Raw genomic sequence first — 21971 nt, 5'->3', positions numbered from 1 at the left:
CCCGACCGCTGCAGGGAGCCCGGCCGTGAGGGGCGTCAGGACGTTCCTAACACCGTCCGGGCACACGAGCCCCGGATCTTTTTGGAGGGTCCTGAGCTCTCCGGTCGGGCTTCGCTCCTGGGACAGAGGCCGCGCTTGCGCGCCGGGCCAGGGACCAGAAGACGTCAACTGGCAGCTGCAGCGGGGCACGGAGGACTACTCGGGCGGGGGCGGGGGCGGGGGCGGGGCCGCCTCCACTCCGCCCCCGGCCGCCTCAGAAACGCGGCGCGGATAGCGCCACGGGAGGGGCGGGCGCGGGAGTAGTTCCGCTCCGAGGGCGGAAGTGCACGCCCGGGCCCCAGCCCCTCACCGGCCAGCAACATGGTGGCGACAGTACTGGAGGCTTCTCACGTGTTTTGCTGCCCGAACCGGGTGCGGGGAGCCCTGAGCTGGAGCTCCGGGCCCGGAGGACTTCTGGCCTTCGGCACGTCCTGTTCCGTGGTGCTCTATGACCCTCAGGTAAGAGAGGTGGCCAGACGCCTGACCCTGTGTGCTGGGGCCGAATCAGCTTGGTGTACTCGGAGCGGACTGTAGACGCAGCTCACTGTAGACGCAGCTCCGGAGCGAGGAGGCCCGGTGTGCAGTCGGGTCTGCCTAGGGGAGGCTGTCTGGGCGACGGGTCCGCCGTAGGCGCTCCGGGCTTGCCCCTCGCCGTCTCGCGTTCTGCCATCAGTGGCCTGTTAGCACCCCTTAGGAAACCCGAGTGATGACCACCTCTTCTGAAGCCTTCGTGGGAACTGTAGTACTGGTAAAGAATCAGTTGGGTTTTTTAAAAGACTTGCTGTTTAGGTATGGATTAAAGATATTATCATACAGATGCTATCTCATTTCTATATTTCCCTCTGTTATTTAGTCAACTTTTGTTGTATTGAATTTCAAAAAAATATTCTTTTAGCTTCAGGAACGGACATTTTAAAGAAAGTGCTATTGGAGTGAGTGAGGGTCATAGGGGATGGGGACCCTAAGTTATAGGGCAGAACTTAACCATTACCTGAATTTCACCCGGTTGATTATTTTCTTGGCTCTTTCCCTACCAGGCTTCTCTAGTGACTAATTTTTGCATGCTTCCTAGAATTCATTATCACCCATTCCAACTGGCTAATTTTGGACGATAGAGTTAGTGTTGCTTCTCAGAAGGAGCCACAGTATAAAAAGTAAAGTGTTGGAAATTAAAATGCGGTACAGGGGATAGCTGTATTTCTTATTGTAATGCCTTATTAACTTGATTAAAAATTCTTTTATCCTTACATCTTTTGCAGATTCAAATTTATATGTAAAATATTTGTATTCACTTTTCCTTGTCTTGAATTTGCTTGCTTCCTCCCAGTTCTTGTTTCTTGTTATTGCCATGCACTCTTCACTGGCAAGAGAAAGCACATAAAACCAAAGGTAAACTTTACAGTGGCCATCAACCAAGGACCAACTTAGCTATAGGAGCCGGTCTTTCTGCAGCCGTTTAATGGATTTGTGCCCATACCTTCCATCAAATTTTAATTTTTAGTGATAACCTGGTGGCTATGTTAGAGGATTTTTAGCATATCAAAAAAGAAGTATATTGAGCCTAAGAAGTACTTTGTTTTGTTAAATATTGGCAGGTTGGGCATTTAATTAAGTATAAGAATAAGAGCATGTCAGATGCTAAAATAAAGTTTTGGGGATGGTGTTCATTCAGCAAATTTTTGAGGACCTGCTATGGGCTGGTGAGCCCTGGACTGGGTGATGATGACGCAAAGATAATGGGTAATAATTCCGGCCCATCAAGGAATTCTCAGTCTAGTGAGAGAGACACTGGACTAAATTGTTTCCCAACCTCAATAAGCCATGTGTGAAATATATGTTTATGCAGTTTTACTTCTGTATACTTTTTTATTAGCCATGAGAATTCCAGTTGGCATATAAACAGGTATGGAGTCAGTGCTTTTGGCAATAGGTGGAGAAAGGGGCTGTAAAGAAGAAGGCACTGTAGTCACAGAGGTAGTATCTTCACCAGCAGGTGAAGTAAAGAAATCCCAAGTGTGGAGTGATGTTGGTGGAAAGCAGCAGTCTGAGGGTCTACTGGGAACCTGGCTGTCGGCCCTGAAGGGATCTGATGCCTGAGGACCGTAGTAGTTGTGGCCTGGTGACCATTTATCATTAAGGCTGAAGAACTCAAAACCTGATGAGCCATGGCATGCAAAATGAGCCATGAATTTGTATCTGTGAGTCATGAATTCCTCTATTGAAGAAGTTTTTTGTCAACAAAACTCTCAAATTGGTGCATGCATGGTAGAAGTAGTCCCTGAGACCTATGGGAGCACAAGGAAGAGTTCCTTGTCTAGCCTGGGGTGTCAGGACAGGCTCCCCAGATGAAAAAGGATGGGGACGGGTGGTATGTGTGCAGGAGCTAGGCGGATGAAGACCTGAGAGCTCAGTGTGATGACAGCCCAGGACACTGGGAATGTGGGTGGTGAAAAAGGCAGGAATGAATGAGAGTGAATGAATGGTTTAAGCCACTGTTAAAAATTAATGAATTAAGGGGCGAGCCTGGTGACTCAGCAGTTAAGTTCGCACATTCCATTTCAGTGTTCCGGGATTCACCGGTTTGAATCCCAGGTGTGGACCTACACACCGCTTGTCAAGCCGTGCTGTGGCAGGCGTGCCACATATAGAGTAGAGGAAGTTGGGCACAGATGTTAGCTCAGGGTCAGCCTTCCTCACCAAAAAGAGGAGGATTGGCAGCTGATGTTAGCTCAGGACTAATCTTCCTCAAAAAGAAAAAAGTTAAGGAAGGCCATTCTGTGTGAAGTAATCCTGAACTTTATATTAGCATCAAAAACACTGAAATCTGATTTTAATTAATTTATTAATTCCTCTGTAGGATAAATTCTAATTCACTAACTGGTGTTTTCTTTTCTAAAGAAAAGAGTTGTTATCACCAACCTGAATGGTCACGCTGCTCGAGTCAATTGTGTACAGTGGATTTGTAAACAGGATGGTTGTAAGTATTAATTTGATTGTTAAAACTGATCTCAGTTGTTTTCTGATAAAGTATGGTTAGTCATTTTTCTTTCATCACTCCTGAGTTAGCCTTAGCTTATCTGATATTATACAAATGGAAGACAGAAGAAAAATGATATGCCCAGTGAAATATCTGATCTGTACTTTTGCAGCACTTGAAGCATGGAGGACACAGCAGTGCTTAGGATAAGGATAGAGGCAGCCCGTGACTGTGGTGAGACCCCTGCCATTGCCCACAGCTTTTAATTGAAAGCCTGGAAACAGGGCCTGTGTTGGGGCCCAGGCTGGGATTCAGAAGATTTAACTTGGAGGTTTCTTCCTGCCACAGACAAACTGTTGCTCTTTTAGGCAGGACATTGCAACTCTGTTGACTCCAGATTGCACGTTAGTAACATCTGAAAAGTAAAGGCTTGGACTGGATCAGGGGACCTTTAAAGGTTCGTGACATCTGTGGGGTCAAAATTATTTTCAGAATTATACTAAGAAGTTATTCACAGTTTTCACTTCCGTTCTATCACAAGTGTGCAGTTACATTTTCTAGCAGCCACATGATGTTGGTATCGCAACAGATTAAATAGAGAAGCAGATAGGAAAATCCAGCTGTAGTCTAATAAAGGCACACGTTAAAGTGATTTGCAGAAATGTGAAACAAATTAATTTTTTGTTTTGGAAAATATAGAGTCCTTCCCTCCCCTGGAAAGGGCTATTTATATTAACATGTATGTTATTTTTAAGTAAACTAATAAACAAGTATTTTTCAAATTTCTCAGTTTTAATTTCTAATGTGGTTAATATTGGTACATATGGTCCATATAGAGAAAAGCTCTTTAGGGTCTTCAAAAAATTTTGAGTGTAAAAGTCTTGACACCAAAAAGATTTAAGAAGTGCTAGACTAGATTGTCTCCAGGTCTCTCATTTCTAAGATTCTGTGACTCCAGAATTTTTAATTAATGTATTGTATTTTGGATGGTGCTTCCACAGTCCTGTGGAATTTCCTCATGTCTTAAATATACTTACTGTAGAATTCTTATGGACTCTGAATTAATTTATTTTTCATTCCATAAACATTTATTGAGAGCATTATGAGCCAGACACAAATGCAGAATTTTGTGAGTTAGTGAGACTGCTATGATTTTTATCTGTGACATTAAAAAAAAAAAGTTTAATAAGCTCCTTATTTCAGTTGATAATGTAGGATTAGTCACATTGGGTCAATATAAACCATTAAATAGTAGAAAGAGTGGCTGTTAGTGCAGATATTAAAACACAATTGTAATTATATTAATTGCCACCAAATGACATCAAAGACTTCTTGAAATCTCAGTATAGGGATTCATTATAAAATATTAATTTGGGCTTGTATATTTTATCTTCCCTTTAAAAGTGAGGTTACATAAAATGAATTGCTTGTGTATCACTGTAATATGTAATTATTATGATTGATTTCCTCTAAGAATAGGGCTCTACTGCCAGGTAATTCAGGTATTCTTTCTAACCCATGTATCAGTGACATGTAAAATCTTAATAATATCATTCATATCCTTAAAATGTCTGATTTTTAAAATACTGTTTTCATGTACCTTATGGTAATTCTCAAAAGCATGTAGTTAAGTAAATGGTTTCATTTCTGTGATACATGAAGAAATTAAAGCTAAGATCACAGCTGCAGGCAGCAGGGTTATGACATGAACGGACTTCTGAATACAAATTTGAAGTTCCTTAGGCAAACAGCACCTAAGGCAGAAGAAACAAATAAATGGAAAATCAAAATTGTTATATTATTTCCCCTTCTTTGGTTCTTATTCCTCTTTCTTATCAACAAGAAGTTGTAAGTGTTTAAAAGAGCTATTTGGAAATATGTGTTTGATCTCAAAAACATACCATATACTTCAAAGCAGCAACTGACTATGTCTTATATGTGTTATTCCTGCCAAAAGTGTTTAGCCTGAATCTTATCTTGAGGAAACAACAGATAAATCCAAATTGAGGGACATTCTGCAAAACAAGTGGTTAGGACTCTCACTGTCACAAAAAATAGGGGACTGGGCCAGTCCTGGTGGCCTAGTGGTTAAGTTCATTGCGCTCTGCTTTGGTGGCCCGGGTTTGATTCCTGGGCGTGGCCCTACACCACTTGTCTCTCAGTGGCCATCCCATGATGGCGGCTCACATATAAAATAAAGGGAGATTGGCGACAGATGTTAGCTCAGGGCAAATCGTCCTCAGGCAAAAAAAAAAAAAAACGCATGGGGTTGGGTGGGACTGGGAAACTATTCTAGATTAAAGGAGGCTAAAAAGATGTGAGAATTAAACGTGCAATGTGTGGTCCTTAGATTCTGAGTCAAAAAAAAAAGTTATGAATGACATTACTGGGACAAACTGGAGAAATTTTCATATGGACTGTATATTATATAATGATACTATATCAATGTTAAAATTCTTGAATGTGATAATTGCATTGTGATAATGTAGGCGAATGTTCCAGTTCTTAGGGGATATTGTAAAGTGTTTGAGGATCAGAGAGCTTCATGTATGCAACTTATTTTTAAATGGTTTGTCAAAAACGAAGGTCTGTATATATACCTATAGAGAGCAAGATATTAAGCCAATACGGCAAAATGTTAACAGTTGGTAAATTTAGGTAAAGGGTATATGAGTGTTCTTATAGCTTTTTTATAACTTTGAAATTTTTCAAAATAGCTGGGGAAAAAGAAACAAAAGCATTTACTGAGAGAGAATTTTTTTTCAGCTCCTTCTACTGAATTAGTTTCTGGAGGATCTGATAATCAAGTGATTCACTGGGAAATAGAGAATAATCAGGTGGGTATAGATACATGTATACAGTCGTGCATCATTTAACAATGGGGATACATTCTGAGAAATGTGTCAGGCAAGGTTGTCGTTTTGTGAACATCATGGAGTGTACTTATGCAAACCTAGATGGTGTAGCCGAGTACACACCTAGGCTATATGGTACTAACCTTATGGGACCACTGTTGTGTACATGGTCTGTCACTGACTGAAACATCGTTATCTGGTACATGACTGTAGTTAGAAGTAATGAGTGTTATATCTACTTTTATTTTCAGTTTTTTCCTTATTTCTACTGTGTTCTTCCTTTATGAAGTTGCCTCATTCTTGCTTATCAGTAATCCAGATCCTCTGTCTTCCTTGCTTCACAGGCCCTGTACCCTTTCTGCTAATATCTGCTCCCATATTCATATGTTGTCAATCATTTCTGTAAATTTCCCATTATTTTGGAATAATTTTCAAACTTCTCTTACATGGGTTGTTTGTTCTATTTTCAGTGGTAGCAAAAATTAATACTGTTGTGTTCGTGGGACAGCTGTTGCCATGTGGATACATTTATATAATCCTGAGTGATGTTATAATCTGCAATGCTGGATGTGAATGGAGGGACAGTTAGACTGTTTCTACTTGTAAGCAAAGATTAAAAGAGAAAAGTGAGTTAAAAAAAATGTGCATTAGAGGGCTGACCCCGTGGTCGAGTGGTTAAGGTCGCGTGATCCACTTCGACAGCCCAGGGTTTCACCGGTTCGAATCCTGGGTGCAGACATGGCCCCGCTCTTCAAGCCACGCTGAGGCAGCATCCTGCATGCCACCACTAGAAGGACCTACAACTAAAAATGCACAACTATGTACCAGGGGCCTTTGGGGAGAAAAAAGAAAAATAAAAAAAATCTTAAAAAAGAAAATTTGCATTAGATATTTGAACATCCGCCATGCAGAACATGTAGATGAGGCAGAATCCTATTCATAAATCAGGTACAGAGGTTTGAAGGAAAATGTACTTGAATAAATAAAGTACAAGGGTGCTCCATGCGTAGGCGCTCTAACTTGCTGTACCACAACCGTGGTGCTGTGAGAGTTCAGGAGAGATTTAAGAGGTGGCCTTTGAGTTGGGTCTCAAAGTGTGAGATGATTTATTTCTTTGGGAGGAATGAAAGGGATGACGATTCCAGGTAGGAAAAATGCATATATAAAAGCTCAGAGGAGAAAGGATAACACCTGCTCAGGAGTATCCAGTTTTAACCAAAGCCTATGATGTCTTTAGGGCAGAGCTTTCTGAAATTTGTTCAGAGAATTATTCATCTCTCAAGAGGGTCCGTGTACAAAGGAATCTGTGGCCGATCAAGTTTTGGAAATACTGTGTATTGTATACCTGTCTTAGAGAATCCCAACGCACATGAGCGTAGTGAAGGCTCTGAAAAGTTCTGATACAAACGAATCTGCTTATCTTTGTTTAACTAGCACTTCCCAAACTTATTGCTTTTCCGATTTTTTTTCCTTTTAAATTTCTTAGAATCCCTTGTAACTCTGAGGAATACAGTTTCAGAAATGTTTCTAGATGCTACATTGTGGGCAGTAATATTAGAGAAGTAGAATAAGAGTCAACTGTGTGTGAATGTGAATACTAGCTTAAAAGGTTTGTTCTTTTTTTTTTTTTTAAGATGTTATTTTTCCTTTTTCTCCCCAAAGCCCCCTGGTACATAGTTGTATATTTTTAGCTGTGGGTCCGTCTAGTTGTGGCGTGTGGGATGCCACCTCATCATGGCTTGATGAGCAGTGCCATGTCCGCGCCCAGGATCTGAACTGGCGAAACCCTGGGCTGCCGATGGGGAGTGTGTGAACTTAACCACTTGGCCACGGGGCCGGCCCCTAAAAACTTTGTTCTTTATTAGCAGGCGTTTGTAAGTCATTGATGATTTCTAAAGAGAGGAGTATGAATATCAAAAGAAGATTAATCTGACAGTAGTGTGCCAAATTAGAGTAGGGAAAATATGAAGGAAGGGATATGGGGTGTATTTTTGAAGGAAAAATGATTTGGACATTGACTAGGTAGTTATCAAAGGAGTGGGGAGCTGGTAGTTAGGAGAGTGAGTGATCAAAAATGGTGATAATCTATCTTAGGGCCCCAAGAAAAAGGTGCTTCTACAAAGGAAAATAGCCAAGTAGGAGGGCAGATGTGGGATTCAGTTGTAGACATATCATTTGAATTTCTGGCCAGACACCCATATTTGTCCTCAGAAAGTAAGGGCAGGTGTGGAGTTGGGGATTTTGGAGCTACCAAAACTTGAATGAGAGCACCAAAGGGGACTGTAGTAAACTCAACTCCTGTTCGGATTGATGTTGGCAGAGGAATCCAGAGAGAGCCATCTGAGCACTCATAAGTGCATCACATCAGGAGGCACCGGGTGTCAGTTTGTCCCAATTTTAGTGAAATTAAGCTGATGGCAGACAGCAAACTTGGACAGGAAAGGCCAGAGGGGAGAACATGAGGCCAAACAGGGAGGAGGAGAAAAGTTAATTGCATTCTTGAATGGCAGAGTTCTGTTTAAGTAATTGGGAAAACAACTGAGGAGATGTTTAAGGGACACCTCTATTTCAGCAGACAATTTACAGAAGATACATACTTAGCAGGATACTCACCATCAGTACCAGGCAAAAAAGATAAGCGGAGAGGCAGAGAAAATCCATTTCAAAGGAAGTGGTGGAATCTCACACATATGAAGTCTGAAAATAGACCCAACATAGCAGAAATGATTCCATATGAAATATTCTTGCATGGCAATCGAATAGACTTGATAAATAAATGGGATTTCCACTTCTGTTTGCTGTTTTCCCATTTTGCAGCTGTACTTAATTCAGGCAAGTATCATGAGTAGATACTAAAAGTATTGGTAAAAGTTTAATGGAGAATAGAATATTTACTCAATCCCAAAGTATAATCTCACATAGTATTGCCAAAAATAAATCAATTTCACAATGAAGAATTCTGCAAGACACTACTTTTACCGGGATAGCAAGGTTAACTTCACTAAAATTGAGACAAACTGAGATTGTGTGCCTCCTTATGTGATGCAGTTACGTAAAGTAATGAGGTCAAAATGTATATTCTGAATCTCTTCAAGAGGAAATGTTAGACTAATCCAAAAGAAGGAACATGCTACAAAGCTGTCCTTTGTTCTTGAAAAATGTCAGTGTCGTGGACATCTTTCCGTGATAGTAAGCATATGTTTATCAACATTGTCCATTTTATTGACTATAATGTATGTCCACAATCATTTATCTAATGAGTTCTCTATTAATTTTAGGGTGATTACAATTTTTCACTATTATAAAGAGTGTGATGAATATCCTTCTGCATTCGTCTTTTGTTGTTAGTCACACCAGTGCTGTTATCTCTTCAGAGTAGATTCTTAGATGGGAGATTGCTGTGTCAGAGTGTATGCAGATGTTGTGTGTTCGTATGGTCAGACTTCTTGAAAGTTTACATTCTCCTCAGCTGAAAGGACCTATTTCTGGGTCAGGTATTTTAAGAGTACCTTTAATCCTGTGATTCCAGTTAAATAAAAGTGAAACCGGTAATTCCTTTTTTATTGTAATATTTTTGTCATTCTCTCTGATTCAGCTTTTAAAAGCAGTCCATCTCCAAGGCCATGAAGGACCTGTTTATGCAGTGCATGCTGTTTACCAGAGGAGGGCATCCGACGTGTTGCATACACTGATGGTTTCTGCAGCTTCAGATTCTACTGTTCGAGTCTGGTCTAAAAGGGGTTTGGAAGGTGAGTTTTAGGGACATTATAATCCAAACAAATGAAATAGTAATTGTCAAATGAATGAGAACCACAAGAGCATACATATATTTTTCAGTCTTTCAAGCAGTTTTAAAACTTATAGTTCTAATTTAGATGTTTGTTTCTTTTACATGTTTTCAAAATTCCTCTATACCAAACTATTTTTTAATGTAAATTTGTTCTAAGCCTTTTCACATGAGTCATTTTGTTCTGCAATCTTGATAAAAATTGGCCATTTATCAATCAGAGGGTCAGAGGGGGCTCAAGATTGACTTCTCTAATCTCCCTGCTGACACCCAGGGCTGTGACAGCACCAGGCTGTGATGCTACCCAACCTCTAAATTCAGAGTGAGTTGTTCATGATGTTTTTATTATTTCTTAGTAACATGCCTTCAGACCTTGAACTTTGGAAGTGGGTTCACTCTGGCTCTCTGCTTGTCTTTTTTGCCTGATACTGATGGTGAGTATCCTGCTAAGTATATATTAGAAGAGCAATATATTTGTATATTTCCATATGACCAGAACCTAAAAGGTATCAGGTCTGAATTTTCTATTTGAATGTTTTCATGAAACAAGTTGAGACATGGATAACATACTTTTGTTCTCAATATTCAAATGAACTGAGTATAGAACATAAAGTAAGGGGAAGCTATTAGGAATTTTGGTAGCTGTTGACAGTTTAAATGGCTTAATACGTACTCAAGGTTGATACTGCTATTTATCAAAGATATTGTTGACATATATAGATCTAGCTTGGGAAAATTAACTCTTTAGAAGGTAAAGGTCTGGGATAATTTGAAAAAGTACTGAAGATGGACCATATGAGCATTTCTTTCAAAGTGACATCCCCTTCACATCTTGCGTCATGACAGTTTGCCTGTGACCACTTAAAATCTCCAAACAGAAAAATTTCCCGTTTCTGTGAAACCCATCGGTACCTCTCTTTGATTATCCTCCACAAAGATGCTGGCCAATATGGGTCATTCTGTCTCTTTGCCGCCTCAGTAACCTGGAGGACAGGCCTAATAGAGGCAGGGCCTGGAAGTCACCAGCCTCTATTGCTGTCTGTGGCAGGAGCTGCAACTTCATGGTTTCATGTGGTACATCCACTTGGGTGACGGCTCCCTGGAAGGAGGAACTGCACGCATTCTGGTTTCATAGCCTAGAGTTTAATTTCTTCCCATCTACATTAAGGCCAAGTGACTAGAGTCTTTTGTTTTTGTTTTTAGTTGATTTAAAGTGAGCAAATCTTTGAAAAGTATACTTAGCAGCATAGTGTTTCCTTAGAAAAGGAGTTCCTATTTTATGTTGCTCCACAGTCATTAGGGCTGTCCCTTGGTAATGTAAATTAGTTTTTTATCTTATTAAAGGAAACCAATTTTACAGTTGCACTTTTCATAGCTTTTTAACCACATATTTAATTACATGCCCGTTTATTTTGTTATCTAATTGCTTTGTGATTTTTGCTTTACTGTTGAATTCTCAAACAAAAGATAAGATCCTCAAGTAACAAACATACCCTTGAATCTTTGTGCAATAGCCATAATGCTAGGCTCGTAGTAACTCTTCTGTTTTATTATTCAGTGCGGCTAACAACTTTTTGTACTAGTCTCTGGCTGACACACTGAAAATGCTCCAAAGTTGCTCTTGAGCTTCTCTTTTCACTGTTCCTTTTTATCATTAATGACAGAATGGAGGAAAGGACTCTCAGTTAATTAATAGTCATTTTTTGCCAAGTAACCATTTAATAGAACATTTTAGAGTGTTCATTTTATTCCTAGAGACATTTATTGAGCACTTTCAATTTATTTGCTCACTGGTTCGGGAAATAGAAGTCAGGATTCTTTATCTAGAGCTTAGAATCCAGCGTAGGTGATAACGGTAACATATGATGGAATACTTGTAATGAAGCCGCTTTATTTTTCCTCCAGTACCAATATTAGCATGTGGTGATGATGACTGCAGAATTCACTTATTTATTCAACAAAATGATCAGGTAATTAATGGCGTTTATTAAGAGGCTGGAATTATGTCCTGCTTAATTACATATTTTTAATATACACTATTTCCAGATAATAGAATTTTAGGAATGTTTTCATCTAAACCAAAATACATGTACTGGTAGAAGACTGTTTTTGACAATCCTCCATTAGAGTTTCTCACTCTGAACACGAAGCAACTGCTGCCTTGTCCACCAGCTCTAGAGTTGTTAGGGGAAAACAGGTTGTTAGGTGGGGGAAGGAGAGAATGAAGATGCCGTGGTAGTGAGTTTTAAAAAAAAATGTTAAATGAAGTATAACATAGCTCTGGTGAAACACTCCCTGGTAGTCTTTATTTGTCCTGAGCTTTACTGTTTGAGTGGTTAAACTGGAGGAGAGAATTTCTAAAAAGGGGATTGGTTAACTCTAGGCTCATTTATTTAATAATGGAGATATTTGTTTCTTTGCATGATATAAGAAAGTTTAAAATGGTTGTGAATATCCAGCTACTCAACACTTTTCTGTATTGCATGACAGCATTTGTCGTTTTACCTTGCAAACATTTAGAGTATTTGAGGTCTACAGATATATTATTTGGTCAGCATTGCTCAGTTAGATGATTTAGATGGTTATGGGATTTTTCATTCTCAAGTGAGATCTCTATCTTACATCTAATCAGATAGTGTTCCCAGTAAAAGAAAAAGGATGGATGGGACTGGCCAAGACCAAATGAAATCAATGATATACATGAAAATATTAAATTCTTACATCAAGCCCGATGATTTTTATCTTACTAGTTTCAGAAAGTGCTTTTTCTCTGTGGACATGAGGATTGGATAAGAGGCGTGGAGTGGGCAGCCTTTGGTCAGTATGAAATTTTGCTGAACTATTTATGATGGGGACAAGTATGTGTATACTTACAAGAAAGCAGCCTCTTACATTTTAATTGTAAATTTTCTTTGTTATAGTTTTCTATGTCCCAATTAGAAAAGAAGATACTTATTCCTTCTATTAGCTATTAGTTGGGGTGGTAGAGGAGGAAACAAGTTGGTGTTTAAAAGAGGACACTAGCTGACTATTCCACATGCAGACATTCTTAGTAATATAAGAGTACCACATGTATATAATCATTTATTAGCATTGAATATATATTTGTCAGTGTTATTAAAAATGAATATAGGTCAAATGAATGAAGGGTAAAGAAGCAAAATCTAATTTTTTCAAGAAGTCTAGAAATGTGCATATTGTAGAGGAGAAAGTCTTGTACCTAAATTTAAGAATATAATATTTTTAAAATAATAAAATTTTGTTTTTTAATTAGGTAGAGATCTTTTCCTAGCAAGCTGTTCACAAGATTGCCTGATACGAATATGGAGGCTGTATATAAAATCAACATCTTTAGAAACTCAGTATGATGATAATATAAGACTGAAGGAAAATACTTTCACTGTAGAAAATGAAAGTGAGTAATAATGAAAATATTTGATGTAACGATAATTAGGTCAACTAGCTGATTGCTTTGTCTGTTAACCACACACCTATGTGAAGGTTAGTTTTTCAGAATTATCAGATCCCTTCATGAAACTGATAGTAGGAATTTTTCCTTTTTTATTTTCATGTGAGAATGAGTCATTTTTCATCTATGAAATTTAGTTTTCTTCTAAACCATGTTAGTGAGATGTTTAAAAAGTTGATGAAAATGTTTAATGTTTTCTCAATAAATTAATTTGTAAAATGTTACTTAATTTGCAGTTTTAGCAAAGGAAAATCTAAAGGAGTAATGTGATTTACCCATTTCTTTCTTGGAAGGTATTCATAAGAGACAAGCTAAATCCCTACATTTGAGTAGTATATGTAATTCTAATTTTCTTAGTGTCTGGCATCAGACCAGTACTCCTACATGGTAGGTCCTGTGGGAATGTTGTACTTGAAGGAGATATTTTTTGAATGTGTATCTAAATTATAAAGTTAGTTCTCAGTGAGCTTTGTTCACCCAGGAGTTCGCTTCTTTGTTACTACTCTTATTGATTATAAAGCTCATTAGAGTTGAGGCTTTGGTAATGTAGTTTTATGGGGAGGACTAAGAAATACTATAACTAGCATATTATAAATAGCTGTTCCCAAATATGAAATTTTTTGTGATGTTTTCATTAACTGTTTTGTTTGAAAGGTCACCATACTGCCTTTATTTTTTCATTTAATTTTTTTTAACGGTATTCTAGATTATTACACTGAGTGAACATAGCAAGGAGGCTGGCATGTCTGTTTTTGCTTTTTAATTGCAGTATAACATAGCTATCCCAGAAAATTTTAAAAATAGAATATATTCCTTAATATTTGTTTATGATCAGATAGAGAAAAATTCATCAGTTTTTAGAACTTTTTCTCCTGTAATTTTAAACAGTGGGAGAAGTTAATGAAATTTAGAAGGCATGTTCTTTTTGTTGAGTCTAAATCACGTTTTGTTCTGATTTTTGGGGGGATATAAATAAAGCTGAGTTGATAGTGAAAGGTTCTTCTTAGAAGAGCTTTGAGGAAAGAATACTTCTTCGTTGCTTTTGTTATAGGTATTAAAATAGAATTTGCGATTACTCTGGAAACTGTGCTGGCTGGTCACGAAAACTGGGTAAATGCAGTTCATTGGCAACCTTCATTTTATAAAGGTAGGAAGAAAAACATAAACATATCCCTTAATTCAGTTAAATCTCACATACAGAGTTTTAAGCTGACCAGATGAAGTGGAGGATTTTTTGTGTGTGATTAGAAATCTCAAATAGAAGACATTTTCAAGTTGGCAAAGTGTCGTACTCCAGTCCTGTTAACCGTTATGCTGGACACTCAGTTCCATTGAAGATTATACTCCTGAGCGGGCAAAGTATGGTTCCTGCCCCTGATGCTGAAACCACCACACCCCTATTAACTTTTTCTCTTAAAAGTTTCCACCTAGTCTTTATGGGATTTAAGAAAAATTGACTTTCAAGCCAACTTCATTGGAATCTCTACCCTTGGTCATATAAAGTTGGTAATACTGAGACACATCATTTATGAAAAAATAAGACTCTTTCCCTGTCTTGCTTTTCCTCTTAACTTCCATTTATGGAATGATGGTTCTGTGCATGCTCAAGCTAGTGCTGGAGTATAGAGTTGAGCAAGGCATAGCTTCATATTGTTCCCCCAGCCACTTCCCTAAGACAAGAATAGTGAATAGCAATAATTAATGCTCAGATAACCACTATTCAGCTTTATTATGTTATGCTGTATTTGCTGCAATTTAAAAAAATGAGTAAATTAGCTGTCATTGATATTGAAGACCCCTGTGTATTCTTTCCTGAACCCTTTCCCCTCCATCCTTTCCTAGAGGCAACTGCAGTACTGAATTCAGTGCATATCATTCCCATGCATTTTTTTATACTTTCACTATACGTTTGTATAGCCATAAACAATATTGTTTTATAGCTACTAAAGCAATATCAATATGTATCTATCATGTTACAACTTGCCTTTTTAGCTTAATATGTTTTGGAGTTGTATCCATGTTGATTCATGTAGCCCTAGTTTGTGATTTTTATTGAAGTCTAATGTTCCATTGTCTAACTGTACCACAACTTATCTCATCTTCCAATGGTAGACATTTGTGTTGTTTCCAAAATTTCACTATTGCAGTGCTGCAGTAAATGTTTTCACAGTACCCATATTGTTTTTTTCTGGTAATCTACAAACATGATGCTTGTTGATCACCTAAAAACATTAGTTTTTATTTTTTAGATGGTGTTCTACAGCAGCCAATGAGATTGTTGTCTGCCTCGATGGATAAAACCATGATTCTCTGGGCTCCAGATGAAGAGTCAGGAGTTTGGCTAGAGCAGGTAAAAATGTGGGTATTGAAGGAACATAAAATTGGGTTTAATAAACTGATTATTTAAATCCCAAGTGTAAGTTCCTAGAGCTGCAAATGTTCACTCTTTACATGTATATGTTAAATAAGTGAGAACATAATCTCTGGAATCAGTGGTTTCTATTGTGAGAAATGTGGACTATTGATTATAAATTGTTTTCTATCTATTATTGCATAGGTTCGAGTAGGTGAAGTGGGTGGAAATACTCTGGGATTTTATGATTGCCAGTTCAATGAAGATGGTTCCATGATCATTGCTCATGCTTTCCATGGAGCATTGCACCTTTGGAAACAGAATGCAGCTAACCCAGTAAGAAAAGCATTTCTTTTTTTTTTAAACATTTTATTTTTTCCTTTTTCTCCCCAAAGCCCCCCAGTACATAGTTGTATAGTATATTCTTAGTTGTGGGTCCTTCTAGTTGTGGCATGTGGGACACTGCCTCAGCGTGGTTTGATGAGCAGTGCCATGTCCGCGCCCAGGATTCGAACCAACGAAATACTGGGCCACGTGCAGCAGAACACGTGAACTTAACCACTCAGCCATGGGGCCAGCCCCAAGAAAAGCATTTTAAATAAAGCATTTTTGATCAAATAGAGTGAATTCTAAATGAAACCTAGATAAACAGTGTTGTTTTACTCATGACACTCTATAGAAATATAATAGAAGCATTTAAGTTCAAATGCCATCACTTCTTTCTGTAGGCATTATACTGTAGTTATACTAGGTAAGAAACTCATGGTTTTCTAAGAATAAAAGTATTCATCTGTCCAGCATTGTTGGGGTATTGAAATTTGCACATAGGTAAGTTTTCTACATAAGTGAGCGTTAAGCTACATAAATTTAAACTGTCTCTTTAAGCTATGTAAATTTTTTGATGGCAGTTTTTCCTAAAATGTGTAACTTCCCTGCCTTTCTAAAGAAGATAATATAACTTGATATTTTCTTGTTGGACAGCTAGGTGCTCTATAGATAATTATTGAATGAATGATTGACAAAAGAGCATTAGGAGCACCTGTTATTTTGTGATGGAATATATTGATGCTCTTAGGTAAGGCTGTTGATGTGTGTAATTCTAAATGGCCCTCCAAATATTGGGCTCTTTTGGAGCTTTCTCATAATTTTTTTATCTCTTCTCAAAAAGAGGTAGTCTGCCTCTAGCCACATTGCTGCCTCTCAGCAGTGTTCCATCTCTTTCTGATTTGCTTCTGATTTGCTTCCATATTTCATCAGCTCATCTTTTAGGGACTTCATAGAAAAAAGCATCAGATGAATAAGGAGAAACTCAAGAAACTCAAGGAGAAGGCAGAATTTCACTGTACTTGTGCTTATAATTTGACTTCAGGTTTATAATAGCTACTTACCAAGTATTGAGGGTGATTTTTTTTAATAGACTTTATTTTTTAGAGCAGTTTTAGGTTCACAGAAAAATTGAGCAGAAAGTACAGAGTTCCCATATACCCCTGTCCGCTTGCCCCCACCTCCAGCCTCCTCCATTGTCAGTATCCCAAATCAGAGCAGTACCTTTGTTATAATCGAGTGATTTTTTATGAACAAACACTGCTCTTTAGGACTTTACAATGGAAAACTGTGCTGATAGTACAAAAGTGCTGCCCTTTGTAGAAACTTTTTGGAAACTCCCATGAGTGCTAACTTTAGAATCAGTTTTTATGTCATAGAGGAAATTAATAGTGTTTCTTTGTCACAGCCTTTTTATTTTTTTGACCAGAAAATAATATAGCTTAGCTTAATCACTGACCCTATTCATCATACTTGGCTTTAAATGACCTTTTAGCTATTTATACAAATTTGATTTCCTCTAAAGACAAGTTTTACCACTGCTTGAGGTTGTTCAAAAAGATGCTGTGTGGACCATGTGTATGACATTTTCTGTATTTCATTGTCACTGTTTTGTATGGTTATTGGTCCAGGCTCCCTCAGTAGGTGGACCAACGAGGTTTGGTTCAGCCTTCTGTTCTCTACACCTGAAATTCCCTTTACTTAATAAAACCATCATGCACACACTCAGAATCTAACTCATTTTACACAATAGTCTTTCTTTATTATTTAGTTTAACATGTAAATACTTACATAATGCCTAGTATGTGCCAGCATCGTTCTGTGTGCTTTACAAATATAAACTCATTTAATCGTCATAAGGACCCTGTGAGCTGGGTGACTCTTTTACGGAAGAGTTAATTGAGGCACAGAAAGGATAAGTAATGTATGGCTTCTGGGAGGCCTTCAGTAAATGATGAATGGAAGGGAACTACCCAGGGTTACTGCTTTAAAGGACACAACACAGATTTGAATGTTTAAGTTTTAATACATTTGATTGGAAAACGGATCCTATTAATTTAAGATCCCATCTTGTATACTTAGCTTTTCACCTTGCCTAGGGGCTTTAGTCTTTCCCCTTATCGGACATGAGGCCTGAAGGCATTTCTCAGACTTTATTTTGAGTAGTGATGAGTCTTTGATTATTTTGATATATATCATGAGCACTCTCATTGCAGAGAGAGTGGACTCCAGAGATTGTCATTTCGGGACACTTTGATGGTGTCCAAGACCTAATGTGGGATCCAGAAGGAGAATTTATCATCACTGTTGGTACTGACCAGACAACTCGACTTTTTGCTCCATGGAAGAGAAAAGACCAATCACAGGTAAAATATCTTCCTACTTGACTGACTCACTTTGAAAACATTCACGAACACATGAAAAGTGGGGAAACATCATTAGTCATTAGGGAAATGCAAATTAAAACCATGTCCACATGCTACTACACACCTTCTAGAATGGCTCAAGTAAAAAATACTGACAATAAGTAGTAAGGCTGCAGAACAAGTGGAACTTACATATATTGTTAGTGTGCATACAAAATGGTACGCCACTCTGGAAAATAGTTCAGCATTTTCTTGAAAACTCAGGCATACAGATACCCTTTACAATTCAGACAATTCAAATATTAGGTATCAAAACATATTTACTTCAGTTCCACATAAAAGTTCTGTTATATCTTGTAATTTTAGTTTTACTACACTAGGGAGCACTATCAAGTATGCAGTAAAGTTAATTTCTAAAGTCATATAGTATTAGATAATAGTGGTTGAGGGCAGTTCTTGTTCAAGAAACTTTTCAATCTTGGCTCTAAGACCAAAAACATTGCAGTAAAACTTTACCACTGGTAAGCCATTGAACTGGTATGTGGTAGAGAAAATCAGTGTACTCAGCTTCAATTTCTGACAAAAATTCATAGAACTGTGAGTCCATGAGAGCTAATGAAGTTTGCTACTGACATTACTGCTTCAGTAGCACATGATAGACTCAAATTAATAGAGTTGAGGACTTTGGGAGCAACATCTATAGTCAATTAAAAGACAAGACAAATGATTTGGAGTGGTTTTCTGTGGCTCTTGGTGATTTGTAACCGATACAGCTGAGTTGTTGTTCATTCATGATTCATTAAAAAAATATCGATAAATTGGACTTCACCGAAATGTAAAATTTCTCCTCTTTGAAAGATACTGTCAGGAAAATGAAAAGACAAGTCACAAACTGGGAGAAGGTATTTATAAAGCACATATCTGACAAAGGGCTTGTATCCAGAGTATATAAAGAACTTTTCAGAACTCAGTAATAGGAAAACAAACGATCCAGTAAAAAATGGGCAAAAGATTTGAACAGATATTTGTCCAAAGAAGGTATATGGATGGAAAATAAGAACAGGAAAAGATGCTCAACACCATTAGTTGTTAGAGAAATGCAAATGAAAGCTACAAGGAGATACCATTATACCCCTATTAGAATAATTAAAGTTAAAAGACTGACTATACCAAGTTTGGTGAGGGTGTGGGCAACTGGAGCTCTCATATGCTGCTGGTGGATTGTAAAATGTACAACCACTTTGAAAAGTAGTTTGGTAGGTTTTTAACAGTTTAAATATGCATCTACTGTATCATCCAGCCATTCTACTTATAGATGGTATTTACCCAAGAGAAATAGAAGTGTGTATCCATGCAAAGACTTGTACATGCATGTTCATGACTGCCTTTTCAGTAAAAGTCAGAAATTGGAAACAACTCAATCAACAAGTTGTGGTGTATCCATGCAGGGGAACACTAGTCAGTAATAAAAAGGATTCAACTATTGATTAACACTACAGCATGGATGAATCTGCCCCATAGTCTTGTTTCCATGGCATAATAATTTTGCATCTGTTATTTTGCTTGTTAAAAATAATTCAGTTTTTGAAACGTATGATCGTTTTTGAAATGTATATAATCATTTTTGTTTGTCCTGTTTTAATACCCAGGTGACTTGGCATGAAATTGCAAGGCCTCAGATACATGGATATGATCTGAAATGTTTGGCAATGATTAATCGTTTTCAGTTTGTATCTGGAGCTGATGAAAAAGTTCTTCGAGTATTTTCTGCACCTCGGAATTTCGTGGAAAGTTTTTGTGCCATTACGGGCCAATCACTGGCTCATGTGCTTTGTGATGTGCGTATTCTTCTGAATGTTTTAACTAAATCTAGTCACCTCGTTTTAAATTTAAAAAATTTTTGCTTAAGGCTATGAATGGAATATACGGGTAGAAAGGAAGTCACGTAATTTATTATTGGCTTGACAAACTTGTGTCTGCATGATGGCATGTGGTGAATGGCATGCGGTGATTTAATTTTGTAGCAAAGTAGCCCAAGACACTGAGGCAGAATTAAAATGTTAAATTAAGGCACGAATACTATGTATCATCACTGTGCTAGGTACCTATGATAAAAAAAATATAATAGATGGGTCATATTTTCAAGGAGATTGCGATCTAGGTGTAGTTTGGGGTAGGGAGCAGTGGAACTAACACACCTGCAATTATGAGATGAGACCAGCTAATTGCTAAATCCTGTGGTGGCCAAAGTAAGTTTCATAGAAGGAAGAGGTCACTGTATAGGAGTAATGGGAAAACATTTAAGGAGACTTCGTTTGGGTTTTGAAAGGGCAAGTTTTTATTTACTCCGTTTCTACAAAAGTTTTTGAGTACTTACAAAAACACATAGGTTATAAAAATTGTAACTAGTTTTGAAGAAAGGGAAATTAAGTAGGAAGATAGCTGTGTTTCACAGAAGTGCATATCATACGGTCCTTATTGTACCTAGAGTTGGGTCACAAGTTTATTTCTGAGCTTGAAAAGGGTAAGTACACTTTTGATAGGCGGAAGGAAGGAGAGAGAGAGAGGGAGCAGTAGGGTGGCCAGAGCTGTTGGAATGAAGAGTATATTGAGGGAAGTGGAGAGGTTGGAGCAAAGTCAGATGGTGGAGGACCTTGGAAGGCAGACACAGTTTAGACTATGAGGTGCCTTTGGAGGTCCCTAAACAAAGAAAGTGATGAAAACACTTTTGGGTGAAAGAGTTAAGTGGGAGCAGGATACATTTGAGCCCTGAGGCTCTGAAAGCAGGGAAACTAGCACCAGTCTGGGTAGGATTGCAGAAGAAAGTGAGTCATTTGAAATGAAATGTCCAACTAAATTTCCTGGAGTGTATACCGAGCGCCTCATGCTACAGGCTTCTCGATTATGTGGAGATTTAAGATTCTCTCCTGCTTGTTTCTAATCACAGTGGATAACAGGCTTGAGAGCAAAAGGGAGGTCTTGATTGTCATTATATAGAGCTTTAGGGGTGGAAGGGCAATTAGTTTCAAGATCTCTGAATTCTAGGCATTGAAATGTGGTTTTAGGATTCCATGAGAGGCTCGCTCCCAGGTATATACTCAATTCTGTGTCTTAAGATACAGGAATCCTATAGACTGGAAAGCTTCTTGCTGTATTTTGGGGTTTGTTTCCATACTGAATGTAGGGATAGTGATGTAGGGATATTTCTTACTTTTCTTTTCCCTACTGTTTTCATTTTTCTTGGCTTTTGAGATAAAGCATTCAGTCTCTTATGTCTTGATGATGGCTTAAATTCCCATTGCTCATGTTTGTGTTAAGTTCCAGCCCCTATATTAAAGTCTGAATTGTAAGAAACATTCTTGGTTTATGGACATGTGCCAGTTTTGATGGTTAGTCTCATATGAGATAATTCGATTGATATAAATTACAGAGTATATGCAGATTATTCAAATAGCATTCTGTTACAAAGTTTCAAAATGTTCAATTATTTAAATATGTTTAATGAAAATACTGTGACTGTGTCTTTCTGGGAAACGTCTTTGTTTGCATGAGCATCATCAGGCATGTGCCTGTGAGACTCTTGGAAGTAGAGCTCCGGACCTTCCATTTCCAGCCCACTCTTTGCTAGAAGCCAGCCCGGTGCATTCCTTGTCAGACTCTGAGACCCATCAAGCTGTTAGGGTTCAGTGAGCTCATGGATGAGAGGATGCCCAACTTCATAAATTGGGTAGGAAGTGTGGGTTAGCTGGAGCCTGTCAGTTGGAGAATGATTGCTTAGTCTTGCATCTGTTGGTTCAGGAA

At 38.1% G+C, this 21971-nt stretch overlaps 1 protein-coding gene across 3 annotated transcripts in view; it reads left to right on the top strand.

Annotated features, from left to right (window-relative positions):
• Positions 1-224: 224 nt before the first annotated feature.
• The window catches only part of ELP2 (elongator acetyltransferase complex subunit 2), a 42919-nt gene continuing 21172 nt past the window's right edge, over positions 225-21971 (top strand). The window contains exons 1-13 of one of the 3 annotated variants that reach the window (XM_046671388.1): positions 225-498; positions 2938-3016; positions 5783-5853; positions 9467-9620; positions 10015-10092; positions 11564-11628; positions 12409-12475; positions 12933-13073; positions 14179-14274; positions 15377-15477; positions 15685-15816; positions 18021-18170; positions 19820-20008. In XM_046671388.1, coding sequence (XP_046527344.1) covers positions 361-498; positions 2938-3016; positions 5783-5853; positions 9467-9620; positions 10015-10092; positions 11564-11628; positions 12409-12475; positions 12933-13073; positions 14179-14274; positions 15377-15477; positions 15685-15816; positions 18021-18170; positions 19820-20008 — 1461 coding nt within the window. In that variant the 5' untranslated portion in view covers positions 225-360. Of the gene's footprint in view, positions 499-2937; positions 3017-3188; positions 3474-5782; positions 5854-9466; positions 9621-10014; positions 10093-11563; positions 11629-12408; positions 12476-12932; positions 13074-14178; positions 14275-15376; positions 15478-15684; positions 15817-18020; positions 18171-19819; positions 20009-21971 lie in introns of those variants that run through there. The other 2 variants (XM_046671390.1, XM_046671389.1) reach the window with 2 other exon arrangements.

Source organism: Equus quagga, chromosome 9, assembly GCF_021613505.1.
Source record: "Equus quagga isolate Etosha38 chromosome 9, UCLA_HA_Equagga_1.0, whole genome shotgun sequence".
Lineage (NCBI taxonomy): Eukaryota > Metazoa > Chordata > Mammalia > Perissodactyla > Equidae > Equus > Equus quagga.
Note: the sequence above shows the minus strand (reverse complement) of the source record. Positions and strands in the feature narration are given on the sequence as shown.